General features: G+C 52.1%; 3 protein-coding genes across 3 annotated transcripts; 1 reads left to right on the top strand and 2 right to left on the bottom strand.

Moving 5' to 3' along the window:
* Window positions 1-54: 54 nt before the first annotated feature.
* Window positions 55-2,394, bottom strand: LOC126635292 (uncharacterized). Its single transcript, XM_050306330.1, has 3 exons — window positions 1,401-2,394; window positions 639-1,345; window positions 55-451 (listed from the first exon to the last, which is right to left on the bottom strand). Exons 1-3 carry the CDS (start codon window positions 2,193-2,195, stop codon window positions 55-57), a joined length of 1,899 nt encoding a protein of 632 aa, XP_050162287.1. The 5' UTR covers window positions 2,196-2,394.
* A 162-nt stretch (window positions 2,395-2,556) lies between these two features.
* Window positions 2,557-6,291, bottom strand: LOC126635293 (sterile alpha motif domain-containing protein 1-like). Its single transcript, XM_050306331.1, has 2 exons — window positions 5,665-6,291; window positions 2,557-2,754 (listed from the first exon to the last, which is right to left on the bottom strand). Exons 1-2 carry the CDS (start codon window positions 6,289-6,291, stop codon window positions 2,557-2,559), a joined length of 825 nt encoding a protein of 274 aa, XP_050162288.1.
* Window positions 5,835-19,353, top strand: RNF2 (ring finger protein 2). Its single transcript, XM_050306657.1, has 7 exons — window positions 5,835-6,024; window positions 12,158-12,246; window positions 12,811-12,971; window positions 14,274-14,489; window positions 15,207-15,479; window positions 16,328-16,499; window positions 16,935-19,353. Exons 2-7 carry the CDS (start codon window positions 12,160-12,162, stop codon window positions 17,034-17,036), a joined length of 1,011 nt encoding a protein of 336 aa, XP_050162614.1. The 5' UTR covers window positions 5,835-6,024; window positions 12,158-12,159; the 3' UTR covers window positions 17,037-19,353.
* The last annotated feature ends 192 nt before the right edge of the window (window positions 19,354-19,545 follow it).

The following is a 19,545-nucleotide window of genomic DNA, read 5'->3' on the forward strand; positions in this document are numbered from 1 at the left end:
CTGCCCTTCCACAGTCAGGTACAGCAACAAGCACTCCACAAGGCTGCTGTGGACTCAGGGGTGCGGGCAGAGGCGGTGCGAGCCGGGGGCGGGACTGTCGCGAGCTGGGGGCGGAGCCGGGGCGAGCCAGGGGCGGGGCCGGGGCGAGCTGGGGCGGGACCGGCGCGAGCTGGGGGCGGGGCCGGGGCGAGCTGGGGCGTGGCCGGCGCGAGCCAGGGGCGTGGCCGGCGCGAGCCGGGGGCGGGACCGGCGCGAGCTGGGGCGGGGCCGGGGCGAGCCGGGGGCGGGGCCTGCGTGAGCTGGGGGCGGGACCGGCGCGAGGCGGGGCGGGTCCTGCGCGAGCCGGGGCGCGGCCGGCGCGAGCCGGGGCGGGACCGGCGCGAGGCGGGGCGCGGGGCCTGCGCTAGCCGGGGGCGTGGCCGGCGCGAGGCAGGGGCAGGACCGGCGCGAGCTGGGGCGTGAACGGCGCGAGCTGGGGCGGGGCCGGGGCGAGCTGGGGCGTGGCCGGCGCGAGCCAGGGGCGTGGCCGGCGCGAGCCGGGGCGGGACTGGCGTGAGCCGGGGCGGGGCCTGCGCGAGCTGGGGCGGGGCCAGGGCGACCTCGGGGCGTGGCCGGCGCGAGCCGGGGGCGGGGCCTACGCGAGCTGGGGGCGGGACAGGCGCGAGCTGGGGGCGGACCGGCGCGAGCTGGGGCGGGGCCTGCGCGAGCCGGGGGCGTGGCCGGCGCGAGGCGGGGGCGGGACCGCGCGAGCTGGGCGGACCGGCGTGAGCCGGGGGCGGGGCCTGCGCGAGCTGGGGCGGGGCCAGGGCGACCTGGGGCGTGGCCGGCGCGAGCCGGGGGGCGGGGCCTGCGCGAGCCGGGGGCGGGGCCGGGGCGAACTGGGGCGGGACCGGCGCGAGCTGGGGCGGAGCTGGGCGAGCCAGGGGCGGAGCCGGGGCGAGCCAGGGGCGGGACTGGCGCGAGCTGGGGGCGTGAACGGCGCGAGCTGGGGCGGGGCCGGGGCGAGCTGGGGCGTGGCCGGCGCGAGCCGGGGGCGGGACCGGCGCGAGGCGGGGCGGGATCGGCGCGAGGCGGGGCGGGACCGGCGAGCTGAGGGCGGGGCCTGCGCGAGCTGGGGCGGGACCGGCGCGAGCTGGGGCGGGACCGGCGCGAGGCGGGGGCGGGGCCTGCGCGAGGCAGGGGCGGGGCCGGCGCGAGCCAGGGGCGGGACCGGCACGAGCTGCGGGGCGGGGCCTGCGCGAGCTGGGGCGTGGCCGGTGCGAGCCGGGGCGTGGACCGGCGCGAGCTGGGGCGTGGCCGGGGCGAGCCGGGGGGCGGGGCCGGGGCGAGGCGCGCGGCGCGGGAACTGTGAAGGGCCGGCAATGATTCGTACACCTATCAAATCATTATTAATTGAAAACCGATTCCCTCATCTCTGTCCTTGTTTTTCTTGGCTGCAAAACCCGATGATGCAAAACCCGGCGCCATCTTGATTGTAGGCTTGAGGACTTCCGGTGAGGGCGCCGCCATCTTGAGTGTGTCCTCGGATGACTTCCGGTGAGTGTGGCGCCATCTTGTTTGTAGGCTTGGAGGACTTCCGGTGAGGGCGGTGCCATCTTGTTTGTAGGCTTGGAGGACTTCCGGTGAGGGCGGCGCCATCTTGAATGTAGGCTTGGAAGACTTCCGGTGAAGGCGGCGCCATCTTGTTTGTAGGCTTGGAGGACTTCCGGTGAGGGCGGCGCTATCTTGATTGTAGGCTTGGAGGACTTCCGGTGAGGGCGGCGCCATCTTGATTGTAGGCTTGGAGGACTTTCGGTGAGGGCGGCGCCATCTTGATTGTAGGCTCGGAGGACTTCCGGTGAGGGCGCCGCCATCTTGTTTGTAGGCTCGGAGGACTTCCGGTGAGGGCGGTGCCATCTTGTTTGTAGGCTTGGAGGACTTCCGGTGAGGGCGGCGCCATCTTGAATGTAGGCTTGGAAGACTTCCGGTGAGGGAGGCGCCATCTTGAGTGTGGCCTTTGATGACTTCCGGTCAGCGCGTCGCCATCTTGAGTGTGTCCCCGGATGACTTCCGGTGAGGGTGACGCCATCTTGATTGTAGGTTTGGAGGACTTCCGGTGAGGGCGCTGCCATCTTGAGTGTGGCCTCGATAACTTCCTGTGAGTGTGCCGCCATCTTGAGTGTGGCCTCGATTATTTCCGGTGGTGGCGCCACCATCTTGAGTGTGTCCTCGGATGACTTCCGTTCAGCACGTCGCCATCTTGAGTGTGGCCCCCGTGTTACCGTTACAATGCCGCTCACTCGTTTCTTCGCAAAATGTTTCACCTCAAAACGTTTCTCAGACTTTTCTTTTAAGCGTTCCGTCACCCCTGAATTTTGCGCTTCTGGGATCTGGGCCGGGATTTCAGCGGGGCCTCGTTAATCGGCCCGCGCTGCCCCGCCCGCCGCGCGCTCGCCGTAGGTCTTGGCGCTCAGTGCTGCCGTCTGCTGGGAAACCCCCGGAACTGCAGCTCGGCGGCACCGACACCGGCACCGCCCACCGATGAACCCAGCGGGGCTGCCTGGCCACGGAGCGCGGCTACGGGGGGGCTCGGTGGCCCGGCGCAGGGAGCAGTGGCCCGGCAGCGGGGGCCCGCCGCAGGGATCTGTGTCCCGCTGGCATTCCCGAGAAGCCGGCGGCACCGGGAGCTGCGGGCTCGGGCCACCCCAGGCTCCGCCCGCCCCTGCGGGCTCCCGGGGCGTCACTCACGGCGGGGGTGGGGGGGGACACAACGGACTGGAGGGAGGACGGGGGAGGGGGGGGATATTCTGGAGGGGACAAAAGGGACATTGCTGGGGAGGGAATGGACATTTCGGGGTAAAAACGAGGCCAATCGCTGGTGGACAGGTAGGGAAAATCCCAGCCTGGATAAAATGCATTTGAAAACCCACCTGTGCATTCAATCAGCAGCTTTTCTTCCCGTTGCTCCCCAGATGTTTTCCCTATTTGCCAGGTTTTGTGAAAGCAACAGCTGTCAGCTAAAAACTCTACAGCACATTCAAATTTTCAGGAAGCATCAACTAAAGGAGTGCAGGAATGAAACAAGAGACCTAAAGATTATGTTCTGTTTGTATCTTCATTTTCATCATTTAGGTCCAGAAAAAAAATTGGGTACTTCTCTTCCTCTGTTTTCCCCAATTACTAAGAAAGAAACACATAGCGGGAGTTGGACAGCCACATCACGTTGTGCTTTGAAATTGAGAAGCATTACACTTTAAACTGCCTTCACACTGCTTAGGCTCATCCTCCAGGACTGGTTTCGTAAAGAAATTGGGGATTTCATCAGTGGAATGTTTCCAAACCCCTGAACAGTCTCAAACTCCCATTTCGCTTCAACAACCAGCACAATTCAATCTTTGCCTCCTAGAAGATACCACAGGCATATTCAAAACAAAAACAGAGCTATAGCAAAAAATCCTCTACACCAACATGTTGCCTACTTGAAATGCTGACTCAGTCTAATCATTCCCCCCTCTCCAATTACTTTTCCAAGAGCCAGGAAATGACTGCAGGTGGGATTTTTCTAGTTTGTGAGGTGATTTCATAGATTATCAAGCAGTACAACTAAGAGCTTGAAAAGCCACCCATCTGAACCCTGGCAGGCCACCCTAAAGGGTCACTATGGAAAAAGGGTAGCAGAAAGCTAACAGGGCCTCAGGGAACATAAACCAGTAGGGGGAAGTGGAACTGCAAGGCTGAGGATGAAAAGAGGCGACAGAAGAGAACTGAACTCAGGATGGAAAAGGGCAAAGACTGTAGATATACATGGATAGGTATATAGAGATATATATGTATATAGAGATAGGTAGGTATAGATATGATCTGAAGACTCCAAGTCAGTGCTGGGTGTGTGGACACAGTAATTGGCTATCTTTCCTTGAAAATGAATGCTTATATTTGACAGAGAATAAGCCCCACATATAGATGAAAGCTGCCAAGAACACGGGGTTCAGTATCACCAGGTTTTAGAGTGACGAGCTGCAAAAAGACGTATTTTTCAAGATATGTACAAAGCAAAGCTCCACAGAATCTTCAGCGTGCAAGGTCTCAAAATCTCTCACTTTGTCTGAGAGCAAGTAAGGATTTTAGTGCTTACTTCCCTCCCCCCCTCCCCCCAGCACCATGCTACATATAATCATTTCTGGAAAAAACTGTCCTCAAAGCATATGATGAAAGTGATGACATCCCTCCACAGAAAAGCTGAACATATAAACATAGGGAAACCAACTGCTGGAAAGCGTGGACCACGTTGTGTGGAAATCTACACAAACAGTCCATTTGATAGCCACATTCACGCTCACTTACCAAAAAGGGGGCTTTGGAGGAGAAAAGATTATGGTTGTAGACAGAGAGCTGGGCATTTCTATTGCTGCACTCTCCCAGAATGAAGCTTTAATCTGTATCTCTCCTGAATCTTTACCCCTTGGTTCATGCCTCTTGACATCAGCACTACAGGTACGTGAGAACCTTCGATTTCCATCTCGTACAGCCACGACGTGACCGAAACCGGTGACGGTGAGCTGGTTTAGAGCGAGGAATTGAATTAAGTAATTACAAAAATAGCTTCCCAAAGCATAATTCAGTGCTCCCCTCTCTTCCTCCTGACTCTACGTGGATATACAGACTATCAGAAGAACAAAAGGCAGTGAGAAAAAACATGGAAAGCATATTTCATAGCAAAACACTTCATCATTACGTGAAGCACCAACCTCCGGACAAAGACAACTCTGAACCCTCACAAGGTGATCTCTGTTCACTTTTTACCCACACCACATTTAATTACCTAAGCACGCTGCTTTGCTTTTGCTGTAAAATAGTTAATGCCAAGACCAATAAAGGCACCATCAAAGACCCAAAGCTCATAGAAACAATCTTAACAAACATTAAAAGGCAGATGCTGGAAGACAAATGCCTATTTCACGTTATGACAGTGGAGTGGGCTAGGGATGCTTGAAAAGGCTGGAATGTGTAATTTTGTATGGTAAATGGGAGCAGGACGAGCCGTGCCTGAGTGTCCATCGTGTGGGAGCAGTGTGAGGGTGGCAGTGCCCTGGCACTGGGCTTGGCTCCACGCTGCCCTGCCTGCCTGGGCTCCAGCTCCCTTCACGGCCCACCAGCTGCAGGCACATCCCTCTCTCTGGAATGGTGGCCAGAGCCAGGCTGGCCAAGAGCCGGGGAGTTCAGGGAGAGGAGCCCAGCAAAGGACACACGTTCAGCCCACTGTGGCTGGTGGAGCCGCTCTTACCCAAAACCAACTTAATAATGCAGAGAAAACCTAATCCCCGCTCTCCACCGCCTCACCTGGCTCTGGGGCATCAGTGGCTGCCCGAGGCAGGTCCCACTCCACCCAGGGCACTGCCATCCAACAACCTCGCTCCTCACGGAGCTCCTGCAGGCTGTGGGAATCACAGGATCAATGCGGCTGGAAAAGCCCTCGCAGCCCATGGATCCCCCCTGTGCCCGATGCCCACCCTGTCCCCCAGCCCAGAGCACTGAGTGCCATGGCCAGTCCTTCCTTGGACACCTCCAGGGCTGGGCACTCCAAACCTCCCTGGGCAGCCCCTGCCAGTGCCTGAGCATCCTTTCCATGAGGAAATTCCTCCTGGTGTCCCCCCTGAGCCTCCCCTGGCACAGTTCATTGCCCACCGCCCCGCTGAGGGCCGTCGGGGGCGCGGAGCGGAGCCGCATCCCCGTGAGAGGCAGGGGAGCGGGGGAGCGGAGCGGGAGCGCTGTGAGGCGGTGGGGCCGGGGATGCGGGCAGAGCGGGGAAGGCACCGAGCGGCGCCGGGCCGGGCGGGGAGGGAGGCGGAGGAGGGCGCGGGGCGGCCCGCGTTTGACGGCCCCGTCCGCGCTCCCCCTGCCCAGCCCCGGCCATGAATATGTAACTCCCCTCTCCTTCCCGAGCTCCATTGCGGAGCCGCCGCTCGCCATATTGCGCTGCGGGGCTGCGGCGGCAGCGCCGGCACCGCCGGCCGGAGGGGCCCGGGCGGATCCCGGCGGCGCTCGGTGAGCGGGGCCGGCCGGGCGGGGCTGTCCCTGCGGGGCCGGCCGGGGCAAGGCTCGGCTCGGCTCGGGAGGGGCCGGGGCCGGGGCCGGAGCGGAGCTGACCCGCGGCGGGAGGCGGAGGGGAGGCTGCGGGCGGCGCTGCGGGGCGGGGGGCGCCACTCGGGGTCGGGGTGTCCGGGAGGAGCCGCTCGGGGTCGGGGTGTCCGGGAGGAGCCGCTCGGGGTCGGGGTGTCCGGGAGGAGCCGCGGCAGGGCGGCCCCGGCGCATCCCGACCCGTGTGCAGGGCCGCGGGCACGGAGCCGCCCCGGGCCGCGGGGGCTGCACGCCGGGGCGATGGCATCTGTCGTGCCTGTGTGTGTATGTATGCACATAGGGGTGTTAGGTGCGGGGCAGCTGCAGGCAGAGGCAGCGCACACATCGCAGCCGCACCCCCGCAGCAGCAGCCCCGGAGCGCGGCACTGCCCAACGCCGTCCTCGGCAAGGGAGAGCCGATTACCGCGGTCAGGAGCCGGTATTGTTGAGGCTGCGAATCGCCCCCTCCGTAAAACGTGGTGGTGGATATGGTTTATAGCTCTGCGTCCGCGGTCTTTTGTCTCCGCCGGAGCCCCGCGCGTCGGGGGGTGCGAGGGGTGATGCTCCTGAGCTGGTGCTGGCAGCGACCTGGCCACTCCTGCTCCTGGGAAAATGCCGCTTCCCACAGGGCGGCAGGTGCAGGGAGACGCTGCGTCGGGAGCTGTGGATGTGCCTCCTTCCCTCGCACCCCCTCTCGCCGCTTCCCATACGAATTTAGCACCTGTTCCTTTCCAAGTCGTTCAGTCCGCGGTAGCTGCCTCTCCAGAATCACTTGCCTCCCTTGCACCAACTCCATGCCACAGTGCATGTATGAAAAAACAAGCACTGAGCAGTGTTCTCCTCGGGATTTTTGTAAGCTGTTTGTTTTTCCGACCCTCTCCTATGGAAAATAATTGTATCAAGTGCCTAATTCTGCAGAAATCCGTAGGACAGCTAGTGGAGAAAGATGATTTCCAGCATGATAAATCATAATCCAGCCCCGTTTGGAAGTGGTTGTAGCTCTGTGTAATAACTGTGCACTGCATACGGGCTTTTAAGGATTAAAGGGAATTGCTTGCGTTTGAAAGAACGTGACTGGTGTGCGGGGGCAATTACTGTTGCTTAGGGAAAGTTCTTTAATCAAATAAGTCACTCATTTCAGTGACAAAGGCTCGATTTGCCATAGGAGTTCCCTGCAGAGGTACTCTAATTTGTATTCATCCGTGTTTTCATTAAAAACTTGTGTAATGAGGTCATTTGACTTTCTTACACATCACGTCAAGCTCAAAGCTGGCGCTTGGCTTGTCAGCGGGGACAGAGGCGCTCACTGGGACAGCAGCAGAAATGGATAAGCAGCATAACTTGTGTTAAAATGTGTATTTGTTTGAAGGGCTAACCTTGTCAGTTGTTTGGAGGTGGGAGGAATTCTCCCTGGGCAGTGTGAGCTGAGTGTCAGCTATGAGCTTTGGGGCTGGGTCTGGCTCTGTGATGGTTCCTTTCAACAGTGACAGCTTTTGAACATCTTTAAACCTTATTGACCCTGCAAACTGTCACTGACAATGTTTAATAACTGCCTTGTTTTTGTGTTTGACTTTATAATAACAGAGGGACAGAGATGTTGCATTGGAGGTGTTTTTTCACTTCTTCAGTGGCTAAAATTCTGACCTGTGGCTTCAAAGCTTTGAAGCCCCAGCCTTGCTGCAGCTGCCAAGAAAAGCACCACTTGTCATGTCTTAGAGGGGAAATCATATGCAGGCCTGGCAAAATGAATTGCACAGGTCTCCCTTTTACCAATGGTGCTTTGTGTGGTAAGAGTGATGTGTGGTAATGGCTTGAGTACAGAGACTTGGTTGGGCATCTTGGGGCATTACACCAGAATTCTGGCATTTTCAGGGCTCCCAACCATTCAGGAGAAATGTGGCTGGCACCCATGGGAAAGCCATCAGTCTTAGATGTGAAATAGATGTTGGGATAAGTGAATTTCTGCAGCTTTCTTTAAACTCTTTCTCTGGCTTACAAAAAGAATGTAAGGGGAAAGGAGCTTCAGAAACCAAGATTCAAGTCTGTATTTTTCCTAGAAGGAGTCCTGGATCTGCTCTTACTGCAGCACCAGTTCTGGGAACATGTGAGAAAGAAGTATTGGAGTAAAGGAATTCCTTCTACCTTTTTTCCCTAAATCCCTAAATTACCTATTTTTTTCTGAATAGATCAACAGTTTAATAATGGTGTAGACAGAGAGGAAAGAGATTGGAGGAGGGATGTTGTTGAACCTCAGCTTGGTTCTGCTTGTTGATGAAAATAACTGGCCTTCAAAGCTGACCTTAAATTCTTAATTTTCTGAGGAATGAGCAGCATTTGATATTATGGAGCTGTTTAGACTTGTTGCAGTGGAGAAATATTTTAGGAATTATCCATCCCTGCTTTCCCCCCACTTCTGGATTGTGGGGCTCCCTTGCAGACAGCTGAGAGTTAGCAGTAGTATTCTGCTAACTAATTGAAAACCTAATCCATGCTTTACTCTTCACCTCTTGGTGATAGCATTAAACTGGGTTTAATTATTGGGTTAAACCGTGTGAGTATTGCTCCTGTAGTACTGTTTACAAAATGTCCAATCTTATTTGTGAGGGAGACATTGGAATACAAATTGTGCTTCTCTGTCACCCAGCTTTAGGTGAGAGCTGCCTGGTTGCCAAATTAACAATTTGGCTTCTATGTATTTATTGTAGCTATTAAGTCAATCATACATGAGATGGCTTGAGGCTTGTTGTCTCTCAAGTGTTCTGGGGGAGTTTATTTTCTGTTTGTTAACAGAGAAGCTCCAATTTAAAATCATAAACTTGTGTCACATCCAAAAGTATGTGACTGTTCTTAGCACTATGATAAAACAGCCTGGAGTATCACAAAAAGTGTAATTTGGCACTTTTTGTTTTCCTTACTGCCCTTGCCATCTAAACCAGGAGGAGTGATGTCCCTTTGGTCACTTCTGTCAGCGTTGGATCCTTCCAGAGGTGTGCAGTGCACGGCAGATGGTTTGGTGAGCTCACACACCAGGGTGAGCAGCTCGGCAGCCAGGGTGGGAACGCTCCATGGATCAGTCCCTCTCAGGTGCAGGAAACTGGGGATGGCGATTGAAGATTCCATGTCTTAAGGCAGCAGGCAGAACACTTTCTCAGGAGAATAAATATGGGGAAGAAAGTGTAAAGGACCACATGCTCCCAAGCCTGTGGTGTCAGAAATGCCAAAATGGTTTTTTCCCTCTGTCAGATGTCCAGCAGCTTCCAGAATTCCATACTCACAGCTTTAGGTGCGGTTACTTGCTTTTCAAGGAAGGTTTTTTTTTTAATGTTGAAGAGATATACCTGTTGAGTTTCTGGGCAGACTGTGGGAAAGCAGGAGTTTGGGGCTAGGAAAACTAAAAACTGGGATTGGTGTGATTGAGAGGGACAGTCGTGTAGTGTACACTACAGACAGTAGTGTAACCTACTGTGGAGGCTGTTAAACTGTGCCAGTGCCTCGGATTTCTCTGCATTCCTCAGTTTTATTGGCTGCATTGGGACATTTTTGAGTCTGTGGTCTTGAATTAATTAGGCAACGTCTTTCCCTCCTGGCTGGGAGCGCTCCAGGGCAGCACTGAGGCCGTCTCTCTTTGCTACTGCTCTTTATAGACTGGCAAACCTCAGATTTCTCAGTATTTAAATGCACAAGTTGGCACAGCCTCGAGTGTGTCAACATCAACATCTGCCACTGGTGTATTTACAGATAGTTTTATTGTATTAGTAACTTCTCCACTGTGCCAGTACATCAGTCATCTGCCATTCAGTGGGACTTGGATGGGCCCATCTGAACACAGAGTTTGTGTTTCAGTGTTAGTTTTCTGGTTTTGTCATTGTGAAACTGTTTTCTCAGCCATAGTGGAGCCACATTGATACAATCGATCACAACATTTGAATGCTCATCTCTTCATTTCCTTCTGTAAATACAGTAGGAAATTGGGATGGCAAGGAACCAGGTGAAAACACTGGCAAATTGGGACTGCCAGGGTGGTTATCATGTATTTAATTTTTAATGACTTACAATAGCGAGAGGGTAAATTTGCATGAAGTTGTTTCATGACATCCGACATCGATCGTAACCCCTGTCCCCAGGGGCCACATCCACGTGTCCTTTAAATCCCTCCAGGGATGGGGACTCCACCACTGCCCTGGGCAGCTGTGCCAGTGCCTGACAGCCCTTTCACTGAGGAAATTTTCCCCAAATCCAACCTGAACCTCCCCAGTTAGAGGGCTGTGCTGGCATTGGTGAGGAGTTTTGGAGGACTGAAGGTGGTGGTTAAAGTTGTAATGATGTAGGTGGGTTTAAATACACACTATCCAAGCCCAATTCAGGATCCAGGAGTGATGCCCTGATATGGATCTGATTCCTTCCTTATTTCCCAGCAACACTATTGCCCCTGGAGTTGCTGGTGTGCTGGTTTGTTTCTTTCATGGAGCACAGATAACAAGCTCTTGATACACAGTCCATGACACACAAGGGGAATGTGGTTTAAAAACTGCAGCATGATACCTATTTTTAAAGGACCTCATCCTTTGGAAAGCAAAACTGGAATGGCTGAAGATGCTTGGCACACCAAACAGAAGTCTAACTCTTACTGTTTTAAGTCTAAATATTTACCTTTTACAACTTGGAATAGAAATCAGTTGATCTCTAACAATTTAATCCTCTGTAAAAATATGTGTAATCGATTTTTTTTTTAAGAGCCTGATGCAATTTTTTTCCCCCTCAAAAGTGTGTTGGTTTTTTTTTTTTTCATGAAAGTGTCAGAAATCAGGGCACTGTTTAGAGTTGCATAGGGCTGATGTGGTTATGGCTGGGTTTGGGGGTTATCTGCTCCAGCTGCTTGGCACCATTCCAGCCTTTCTCTGACCTCAGGGTGTGCTGACACAGCCACAGCTGCACATGCTCTTTAGCCTTTGCCTGGGCTAAAAGAGGGCTAAAATGGGCACTGCAGAGCATTTTGGAGCATAATCCAGGCTGTGAGTGATCTCTGGGCACATCTAGTAGAGAATGCCCTGCTCCCTGGATGAAGCAGGACAGCCATCACTGTTAGAGCCAACACAGAGCTCAGGGAACCTTAAACCTCCAGAAATGACCAAGTCTGAGGTAGAAGTCAAGGAGCCATTGTACAGTGGTGGACCTGAGGGTGGGAGAGCTCTGCAAGGTGAGCTGGGAAGAGCAGGAGCAGAGACACCTGCACTGCTTCTCTTGCTTTTCCCTTCACAGTTAATTAAAACTTACAAAGTAACCTCGTTCTCCAGAGACTTTTTGGCTCTTTTCATATAGAACTTGATGAGTTGGAAACTGGATTATAATGTATGTGGTAAATGCTGATGGAAAATGCATTTGGCTGCTGAATTGAAATGTCATTCTCTTCTTTTGTTTTCACTGGACTTTTTCACGTCCGCAGTCAGCGTGTGTGGTAATTTTGCCTCATCTCATACAATAATCCTGAAGTTCTGATGGGATTTCTGATGGCATTGCAGTTTCTCTGTGTGGTCTTTTGTTTTCTCGGTCAGTAACTGGGCTGCACTTGATCTTTCAGCATTCTCTAAACTTCTGTTTGGAAGCTCCATGTGGTGTATTTTCAGGGGGAAGGAAAAGCCATCTTGGTGTGCTCCAGTGAGCACTTTTAGCTGTTTTGTGTGTCATGTCTAATTTTGCCCTTCCCTTGGTCAGGAGGCAGACCCTGCTTGAGACCTCTGCACACTTGTGAGTGGATGTTTTAGGAGTATTTTGCACATAAGGTGGCATTTGCAGCTTTATGGCCTTCAGTTCCGTGTCACTTTTGTTTAACAACTCAATTGATTTTTGCCAAGTGCTCACGGCTCACTGGCTCCCTCAGTTTTTCTGGAGCGGCACAGAGCACGGATTAGCCGTGGAGCCTGGGGATGAACAAGGGTTCCCCCAGAACTTCACTGGCACAGAGGCCGCTGTGTCCGTGAGGATCTGGAATTCCGCTGGCTCGGGAGTGGATCCTGCAGTGGGCACGCAGGAGTGGTGAGCTCGTTTCTCTTCTCATTCCCAGCCATGTCTCAGGCCGTGCAGACCAACGGGACGCAGCCCCTGAGCAAGACCTGGGAGCTGAGTCTGTACGAGCTGCAGAGAACACCTCAGGTAATCCCGAACCCCGGAGTGCTCAGGGTTGGAAGGGACCCTGGAGGGTCACCTGGAGCACAGGGACACGTGCAGGTGGGGTTGGAATGTGTCCAGAGAGGGAGCCTCCAGGCTCTCCCTGGGCAGCTGTACCGGTGTTCTGCCACCCTCAGCATAAAGTTCTTCCTCACGCTGAGGTGGAACTTGTTGTGTTTATGGCCTTTGCTTCTTGTCCTGTCAGTGGGCACCCCTGGAGAGTCTGGCACCATCCTCTCACCCACTCTGGAGTCTTTATGTGCATTAATGAGATCCCCCTCAGTCTTCTCTGCAGACTAACCGGGCCCAGCTCCTGCAATCTCTGCCCATAACAGAGATTCTCCCGACCCCAGCTCATCTTTGTGGCCTCCACTGGACCCTCTCCATCATCTCCTTGTCTTTCCTGTGTGCTGCAGAGCTGGCCTTGCTGGCAGGGCTGGTTTGGTGTGTTTGTGTGGGTCTCACCGTGTTTCCCTGTAGTAACACATGGCATCTCCACCAGGGAGTGACTGAACTCCCTCAAAGAGCTTTTCCTGTCTGTGGCACTAGGAAGCCATCACGGATGGGCTGGAGATCGTGGTGTCCCCCCGGAGCCTGCACAGCGAGCTGATGTGCCCCATCTGCCTGGACATGCTGAAGAACACCATGACCACCAAGGAGTGTCTGCACCGCTTCTGCGCCGACTGCATCATCACCGCCCTGCGCAGCGGGTGGGTGGCCCTGGCACGGCCCTGGGGGAAGGGCATCCAGGAAAGGCCTGAGGGTTGATGTGGGACAGTTACTGGACACCTTTCACATCTCCTCCTTCCATGTCCAGCCATCTCTGGCACACAGATCTCATTCTTCCCTCATGTAAAAAACATCCCATAAATGTTTCTTGCAAGGAATTGAAACCCTCTTTTATATTCTTTTTTTTCCTCTTTGATCCAGTAACCGTAAACCAAACATTACTTTCAAAAAGAAGTTTCATTTCCCTTATTCTTCCTTTTCCCAGTACGTTTCAAATTGTGTGGCCTTCAGCTATAATTCTGCTTCCAAGCTTCACCCCTGAAACAACCTGTGCTAAAGAGCAAATAACCTTTCTCGTATTCTTCACTTGTACATTCTTATTTTCTCAGACAAAATTCTGAGGTAACCAACAGCAATTAAGGCAAGGATGTTTTTATTTCTGATAATGGCAATTATTTGTGTCATGCTTGATTTGCTGTGCCTGGGTAAATTCTGATGAGTAATTAGGAAAAATTCATTAGAGGGAAACAAGAAAACCATCAGGAGTAAAGGCACCAGGCTTTCAGCTACTGAGTCCTCTTCTTTCAGGAAGAAGATGGTGTGATCCTGCCATTTTAGTTAAATGAGCACAAAATAGTAGGAAGGACAAGATTGGGTTAGTTTTCCCAGTAATTAGTGCTTGAACTATTGAATAGATTTCTTAGCCTTTGTTTTGCCCTGTGAGTGCAAGAAATCACGGAATCAGAAAATCCTGGAATGGTTTGGGTGGGAAGAGACCTCAAAGCCCATCCAGTGCCACCCCTGCCCTGGGCAGGGACACCTTCCACCAGCCCAGGTTGCTCCAAGCCCCGTCCAACCTGGCCTGGGACATTCCCAGGGATGCAGGGGCAGCCACAGCTTCTCTGGGCACCCTGTGCCAGGGCCTGCCCACCCTCACAGGGCAGGATTCCTTCCTAAGACTGTACCTTAATATCATTTCCACCAGACATCCATTTTTTCTAGGTGAAAATCCAGCCAGAGAGCGAAGGGAAGAACCAGTTGGCAGAGTGGGACTTTTGAACTCTTTGGTCTAAACACAGTTTGTTCAGACATACTTTAAAATAAAAAAGCAGCAGGGAGAGCTATGTTTGGGATTTTTGTTTAAATATCTGCAACTACCATCCCAGAGATTTACTCTAAATACTGAGTCTTAGCAAGCCCTTTGACTAAGAAGGGCAGCAGCAGGGCAGAGCTTTGTTGCTGCTGGAGTTACTGCTGTTTGCTTCCTCCTTGTTCACATCCAGCAACAAAGAATGTCCCACGTGTCGCAAAAAGCTCGTTTCAAAGAGATCCCTGCGCCCAGACCCCAACTTTGATGCTCTCATCAGCAAGATTTACCCAAGCAGAGATGAATACGAGGCTCATCAGGAGAGGGTGCTGGCCAGAATCAGCAAACACAACAACCAGCAAGCCCTGAGTCACAGCATCGAGGAGGGATTAAAGATCCAGGCCATGAACAGGTACGTTAATCGTGTCACTTGTCCACGTGTCACCTCGTTTGCCTTTACACTAAAAATATGCCGCCTGTGTAGCTTGAGAGTCTTCTCCTCTCCTCTGAAGTCTGCCAAAATAATTTTCAACCTTTGGCAAAACAATTTTTAAGCTTTTATCTAGTAATAGCAACCTTTGCACCACTCCCTGCAACTTCTGTGGCAGCCTGACAGAGATTTCAGCTTAGTTTTACCCAGTTATGGCTGTCACGTCTTAGATAACAACCCATAATACAAGGAATCCTGTACCAAAACACTACCCTTCCATGCAAACAAATGCACATAATAGCAGGACTTACGTTTTAGTTGCAGCTTAATTCACCAGCTGGAATATGTGGTGATTGCACCGTAGTGAAATTTCCAGTGTCCATTTAAACTTAAAGGAGCCAGCTGGGAAAGAGACCCCAAACTTTCTGTTGTGGTGAAGCATGGTGTGATTGGTATTTTTAATCATGTGTGGATTCACGTTTAGATGAAAATAACGCTCTGCAATTGCCTGAAAAGCAAGTGTATGAAGGTAAAATGGTCTTAAAACATGTCTAAAAGGTGTTTGAGGGGCAGGAAAAAAATTCATGGTCTCGTCTATGAGAATCTTTTTAAAAAACAAATATTAGTACTTGTACAGGGCCTGTCCAGTGGATGAACTGTGAGCAGGGATCAGGGTTTGTCTGTGTTTGTGCTGACCAGGTTACAGAGGGGCAAGAAGCAGCAGATCGAGAACGGCAGCGGAGCAGAGGATAACGGAGACAGCTCCCACTGCAGCAACGCCTCCACACACAGCAACCAGGAGGCAGGGCCCAGCACCAAGAGGACCAAAACCTCGGATGATTCTGGGCTGGAGCTGGACAACACCACCACCACTGTGGCCATAGACCCTGTGATGGATGGGGCCAGTGAGATTGAGCTGGTCTTCAGACCTCACCCCACCCTGATGGAGAACGACGACAGCGCGCAGACGAGGTCAGCCTTCTCTTCCTCTCCGTGTGCTCTGCTCCTCGGTGCTGCTGCTTTTGGCTTCTGGCACGTCCTGGGGCTTTGAAAAATCCCCAGGCCAAATTTACTTTGGTCACACAACATCCTGTTCGGCCATATGGAATCACAGAATGGTTTGGCTTGGAAGGGATGCTAAAGCCCACCCAGTGCCACCCCCTGCCACGGGCAGGGACACCTCCCACCAGCCCAGGCTGCTCCAAGCCCCGTCCACCCCTTGTGTGTCCAACCCTGGGACACTTGCAGGGATCCAGGGGCAGCCACAGCTTCTCTGGGCACCCTGTGCCACTGCCAAATGCAAATAAGCACTCCTTCCCTCAGGCACCGCTCAACTATTTGAAAATTACAGTAACGGGCTGTTCCAAGCCTTTGATCACAAATAAGGATGTTCTTAAGGTTTTTTTAGCATTGCAGTTCACAGTAGGTAGTGGGATAATGGTGTAGTATCAGCCCCTTCCTCCTATTCTGAGATTCTTTGGAAATGAACCTTGTGGAAGTGTCAGCAGTTTTCAGAGCAGCTCTGTGCCAGCAGGATTTGCAGGCTGGAAGCTTTTCCTGGCTTTTTTTTTGTTCATAATTCAGTCCAAGCACTGACTGCACATTTTGGCTCTCAGAAAGGAGTAGTTTTGTGGAGTTTCCTCAGGTCTCTTCTTGGCTCCCTCTGCTGCCATGTCACTGTAGTGTCTGTAAATCTGTGAGAAGCTTCAGCTGTCAGCTGTCTTTGAAGGCCTTTTCACAGCTGGGGTTTAATAGTCGGAGGCATTCCAGATAATTTTTTCCCCATCCCTGCTACTCAGACATTGTGGTTGCTGTCACAGGTACATCAAGACCTCAGGCAATGCCACGGTGGACCACTTATCCAAGTACCTGGCTGTGAGGTTGGCTCTGGAGGAGCTTCGGAGCAAAGGAGAGTCCAACCAGATGAACCTGGACACGGCCAGTGAGAAGCAGTACACCATCTACATCGCCACTGCCAACGGGCAGTTCACTGTAAGCACCTCTGTCCCACACTAAATCCCACTGGTAACATGCCCTCGATACAAATTTGATTGAGTTCCACCTGGCTGGACTTGTCCCGAGTTGGCTTAAGGGTAAAATCCATAGCCTCAGTTTATTTAGAAGCAGATCGGTTGCTTTTCGGGAAAATGGAGACAGCAAATGCTTGGTCGGGAGAAAAGGAGGCATAAAAATTACTTTGGGGAAATGCAGTGGTGCAATAACTACAAGCTGGCCTATGGTGTTATTTTCCAGTTAAAATGGAAGAGAGAGAAAAATAACACTTTAACTGAGAACCTTGGGGTTTCATGAGCTTGTCACTCATGCCACATGATCCTTCCAGCCAACATATGGCACTGTTGATTTAAGGAGCCTGTTTCTGCAGCACGCCCAGATTTACTTCATTTCTGTCTTGCTCTCGTGTTGCAGGTGTTAAATGGGTCGTTTTCCCTGGAACTGGTCAGTGAGAAGTACTGGAAGGTGAACAAGCCCATGGAACTGTACTATGCGCCCACCAAGGAGCACAAATAGGCCCTGCTGGGAAACTGGGCTGGGACTGACTCTTTTTATAGCTACAACTTCTTGAATATGAAAAGAAGGCACCACCAGTATCTTCCTGGACAATACACGTGCTGCCTTCAGGCACCCTCAGTGTACTCAGTGATATGATTAGACAGTACTCTGGGTTGTATTTGATTTAGTCTTTGGGTTGGGTTTTTTGGTTTATCCCTAGGAGACTAAATGACCTTCTCCATCCAGTGCATTCCAGTGTTTGACATGCTTTTTTTGTTCCAAATGCATGATAACTGAGCGAGTGTTCTGGTTTGGAATGTCTTCGTTTTGTCCAGGTAAACCTGGATTTCTCCCACATTTGACACAGTTACAGTAGCCTCTGTGAAGTATTGAGTGTTGGATGGCCAAGGAAGTCTGTTCAATAGTAGCACGTGCCAAGGAACGTGTCAAATGTTGGAATTTGGTACCAGTTCTCCATCTGAAAGATTGGTAGAGAATGGATTTTGGATGGTCTTGCAGCTAGAGGTGATTCCCTAGGAAAGGTTTATTAAGTCATTTTCCTGTGAACAAATGTGAGTTTGGCATCTTGTGAGAGGCATCACTGCCCGTGGCAGGGGGTGGAAGGAGATGGTCTTTTAAGGTCCCTTCCAACCCAGATCATTCTGGGATTCTGTGATTATAAAGAGAGCTGCAGTGAGAAAACTGACACTTGGAAACCTTGCTGTTTACTGAGCCTAAGTTAATACTTCAGGGCAAGGTGATTCATGAGATTCGTTTGGTTTTCAGTCAAAACAAGCCCAAACAACTCAAACCCATAATTCTTCCCCACGCAGGACATGCCAGTCTCGATGGTTGCCTCCTGGCCTCTCTTACAATGCCCTGTCCTCACAGTTTAAGTGAAGTAAATCTTGTGGAAGTGTCACAGCCCTGCTCTGTTCCCTGGAGTGGGATCTCTACTGTGAGTGTGCTAGAATGTGCTCTAAAGAACTGTCTGGAAAACTTGGTTTTTAAAGCAAATCCCCCGAATTCCAGCACACAGACATCAAAATGCTTTGCTTTAGGGAATTGTGCCACCCCAGCAGTGACCTTATCCTGGTGTGTGAGTAGGAAGGACTTCAACCATAAGCTGCTCCAAGATTCTCTTTTCTCCTTTGCCATAGCTTTAACAAATGTGGCTTAGCACTTTGGAAGACAACTTTAGTACTTGACAAAGTTTACCATTTAGTGTCTTAAACTTAGGTTCAAGTGTTCCAGCTCGGCACTGGGCACTCGTGTGAGCTGCTGTTGGGCTGCATGTTCACCCCTCTGCCCTGGCTGTGGCTCTGGGGGAGCTGCTCTACCTGCATTCTGCCCGAGGGATATTCTGTCCCCACGAGGTTCCCTTTGCTGGGGGACTTGCTGATGACCCCTCACCTCTTTGCAGCTGGAGCTCGAAGCAGAGCTGGTGATGGGTGAGAAGCAAGACTTCACACCACAGCATTGCTCCTCCCGTGTGCTGCCTGCAGTTCCACTGGTTTTGGCATGTGCTACACCAGTATTCCAATGCTTGGGGATTCCCTTGGGAAGGATTTAGCCTTCCTTGGCTCCAGGCTTTCCTAGCACTTGTAAATACGTGTCCTTTCCGGCTGCTGTTCCAGTTCAGCTCTATCCTGCTGAAAACTTGCACAGGCTTCTTGGAGTAACTTAATTATTTTCTCTGACTGGAAAGACTTGGGTTTTTGTGACTTGAAATGCAAGTTTTGAGGCCCCAGAGCACAGAGGGGGCAGTTCTTAAGGAAATATGTTCTTATTTTCTGGTGAAGCGTTGCTGTATAGACTAGTAGTGCATGTCCACAGAACATAACCAGGGGGTGGGGAAGCAGCCATGGGAAATGCTTTAAATTCTTGGGGAAACTTCTAGATTTCTTGTCAGCATCCCTTCCAGTGTGAGAGCCGTGGGGATGAACAGGCCCTGAAGCAAGAGGGGTGTTTGTGAAGCTGAGCAGTCTGTCTGAGGAGCTGTCACTTTGTCCCCAGTTCTTTCAAAAAGCGAGGGAGAAGGTGAAGCTTTTATTTTCATGTTGTAGTGAATTTCCTGAATATTTATGTTCTTTAAATATTATATATATAATGTAGTTGTTTGATTAAACCATTGATTGCACTGTGACTCTTTAGTGCTAGAAACTATTTCATTTTCAACTCTTGCCCCTTTCAAAGCCATGTTATTTTTAAGTACCTAACGTGTTAGGTATGGGTAAGCCTAACTAAAGTATCTCCCATCCAACTGAAGTCCCACTGAAATGCTCAAATTGACAATAAAAGCAAAAATGTTATCAACAACCTGTCGGAACTTCCAGTGCTGCTTCCTGTTGTGGCTGCTAAAAGCAGCCCTGTGGGGTGTGTTTTAGTGCTGCCCAGGTGCCCCCGAGCTCCACCGTGTCGGCTGGTCCGGTCCCTTGGGAGCACTGAACTCCCAAGGGTGTTCTGTGCCTTGAATGAGAAAGGCACGGAGAAGGCAGCAGCTCTTCAACTGACTCGTCACAGGGGT

This window comes from Myiozetetes cayanensis, unplaced genomic scaffold (genome assembly GCF_022539395.1).
Source record: "Myiozetetes cayanensis isolate MyiCay16 unplaced genomic scaffold, myiCay2020 scf12, whole genome shotgun sequence".
In the NCBI taxonomy this organism is placed as follows: Eukaryota; Metazoa; Chordata; class Aves; order Passeriformes; family Tyrannidae; genus Myiozetetes; species Myiozetetes cayanensis.